Here is a 2090-nt window from a genome sequence, read left to right on the forward strand (position 1 = left end):
CCTGACCAGCAGTCAGGTGCAAGTATTCATCCAATCAGGGCCCTAGAATGCACTGTGAAGTGTGCAGTGCATCGTTGAGTGTTTGGCGAGCGAACATCCTGCCAAGCTACCCGCAAATTCGGATGTTTGCCGAATGGGTGAAGAAGCAAAGTTCAGGCCCAACTTATGCTTGGCTCGAACTGTTCGCCCATCTCTACACTGGGGAGGGCTTATTTGCAGATGTTGTCAAAATATTTTCTATAGCTTACTACAATAATTTACATATCAGGGCATTGAAACATGAATATGGTTATCTTCTCAAACCCAATGATCCATTACTACAATAAACCTCTGTGAGTGCTTTTTTTTTTTTTTTTTCCTGGGAAGGTCTTTACTTTAATATTTCAAGATAAATACAATAAAAGAAAACGAGCAACTGAACTGCATTTTCTTTTTCTTTTTTTCAGTCGGATGACAAAGGCCTTGAGTGAAAATCTGTAGCATTTACAACTCTAATCCTCATTTTGTGCAATGTATGCCTGCTGTGTAGAATCACCCAACATACCCATGTGCCTGTGGGCAGGCTTTGACACCATTTTGATGAAGTTACAATATACAAGCCAACATGTTGGCAGGAGAGCACAGAGGTAATACAATTTACTTGCCCATGGCCACCAGGAGTAGTTCTTTTCTAAGGAAGGGGGCAGGAAGATTCATCAACTGGCAATCCTAAATCACTTTATTTTGAAATGTCCCAAACGAATGCATTTGGAAGTTCCAAGCGCTGACATGCAAAAGAAATTTTAGATTTGTTTCAGTCAACCTAAGCAGAATACAAAGTTGGCTTAACATTAAACACTAAAATTACCTTTATCACTATTAAATGCATTTACCCATTACAGGCTTGATCTAAAGTATGCATCACAAGTAAACAGATTCTGAACTCCACTGCAGAGGTGTTTGATCTGTTCATTTGGACTCAATGGTTTTAGGTATGTTAAAAGGTAACTTCAGTACTGAAGTTTAAAACTGCAGTGATTTTGGAAATTGCCAGTTAGACTGCATAACCAAAATTTAGACTCCAGCAGTATTTGCAAACAAATTAAAAAAAAAAACTAATGAGGTTTTTGTGAAGGCCATAGCTTTGGTGACAATCAGAACCAAATTCAAGATCTGTGGTTAATCTTGACCTGAGCAGATTGCGCGAGTCTCCGGATCCCTGTTTATTTGGTCATGGCCTTGATGGCTACCGCACATTCTTCTTCCATTGCTTGCAAAACTGAGATCATTATCTCATCACCCGCTTCATATCTACCCTCTATTTCCTTTCCCAGGTCTCCGTCTGGCAGCTTGAGATCATCACGAATGACACCATTGTCACACAGCAGGGACAGGTATCCCTCAGTTATGCCAATAAGCTGGTAGTCATTTCTTTTTATATTAGGAACATCCATGTTGTGGGTGGATGGACAGATATCTTCATACTTCTTACCAGTGAAGATATCAATACCAACAAGGTGAACCTTGGCATGACCATGCTTGCCAGTCTTGGAAGTTGACATTTCAACAATTTTGCAGGGACGAGATTTCAGAACCACAAACCCGTTCTTACGCAGGGCAAAGCACTGCATAGGGAAGGTGGCAGAAGCCCCAGCATCTCCAGTGTGGAAATCAATATCATCTGACATATTGGTGGGTGTCTACTTGTACTTCCCAAAAAAAAGCCCTCTGTGAGTGCTTTTTCCCCCGTATACAAACCTAGTCTAAGTTATTTAATGAAGAGGAGACCTGGTGTGGAACAGAGCCCTTCATTATTAAATTTTTAAAACTTTATTTAATAAAGTATCAAAGTAAAAGGAAGGTTATATACAGTAAACATTCCTATCAAATCTTTAAATTTTTTTGAGTATCAATGAATATCAATTTGAATTAGTCTTCCTTTTATTCCTGCACATCCTCTTGGTAGCTGGCAGGGGTTTGGATGTTGACAGACCACTTGTTATACAGATTTTCGATTATATGGTGAAACAGTCTGATATCTTCTGGGATAAAAAAAGGACATCCTAGACGTGGAATGGTGGGCATGGTCCTGGCATCCAAATAACCCTGAT

General features: G+C 39.8%; 1 protein-coding gene across 1 annotated transcript; it reads right to left on the minus strand.

The window, feature by feature from the left end:
• Positions 1–340: 340 nt before the first annotated feature.
• Positions 341–1705, minus strand: LOC141145872 (eukaryotic translation initiation factor 5A-1-like). Its single transcript, XM_073632691.1, has one exon. The coding sequence runs from the start codon at positions 1665–1667 to the stop codon at positions 1203–1205; it is 465 nt and encodes a 154-aa protein (XP_073488792.1). The 5' UTR covers positions 1668–1705; the 3' UTR covers positions 341–1202.
• Positions 1706–2090: the final 385 nt, after the last annotated feature.

The sequence above is a fragment of the Aquarana catesbeiana genome, linkage group LG05 (genome assembly GCF_042186555.1).
Source record: "Aquarana catesbeiana isolate 2022-GZ linkage group LG05, ASM4218655v1, whole genome shotgun sequence".
Classification (NCBI taxonomy): domain Eukaryota; kingdom Metazoa; phylum Chordata; class Amphibia; order Anura; family Ranidae; genus Aquarana; species Aquarana catesbeiana.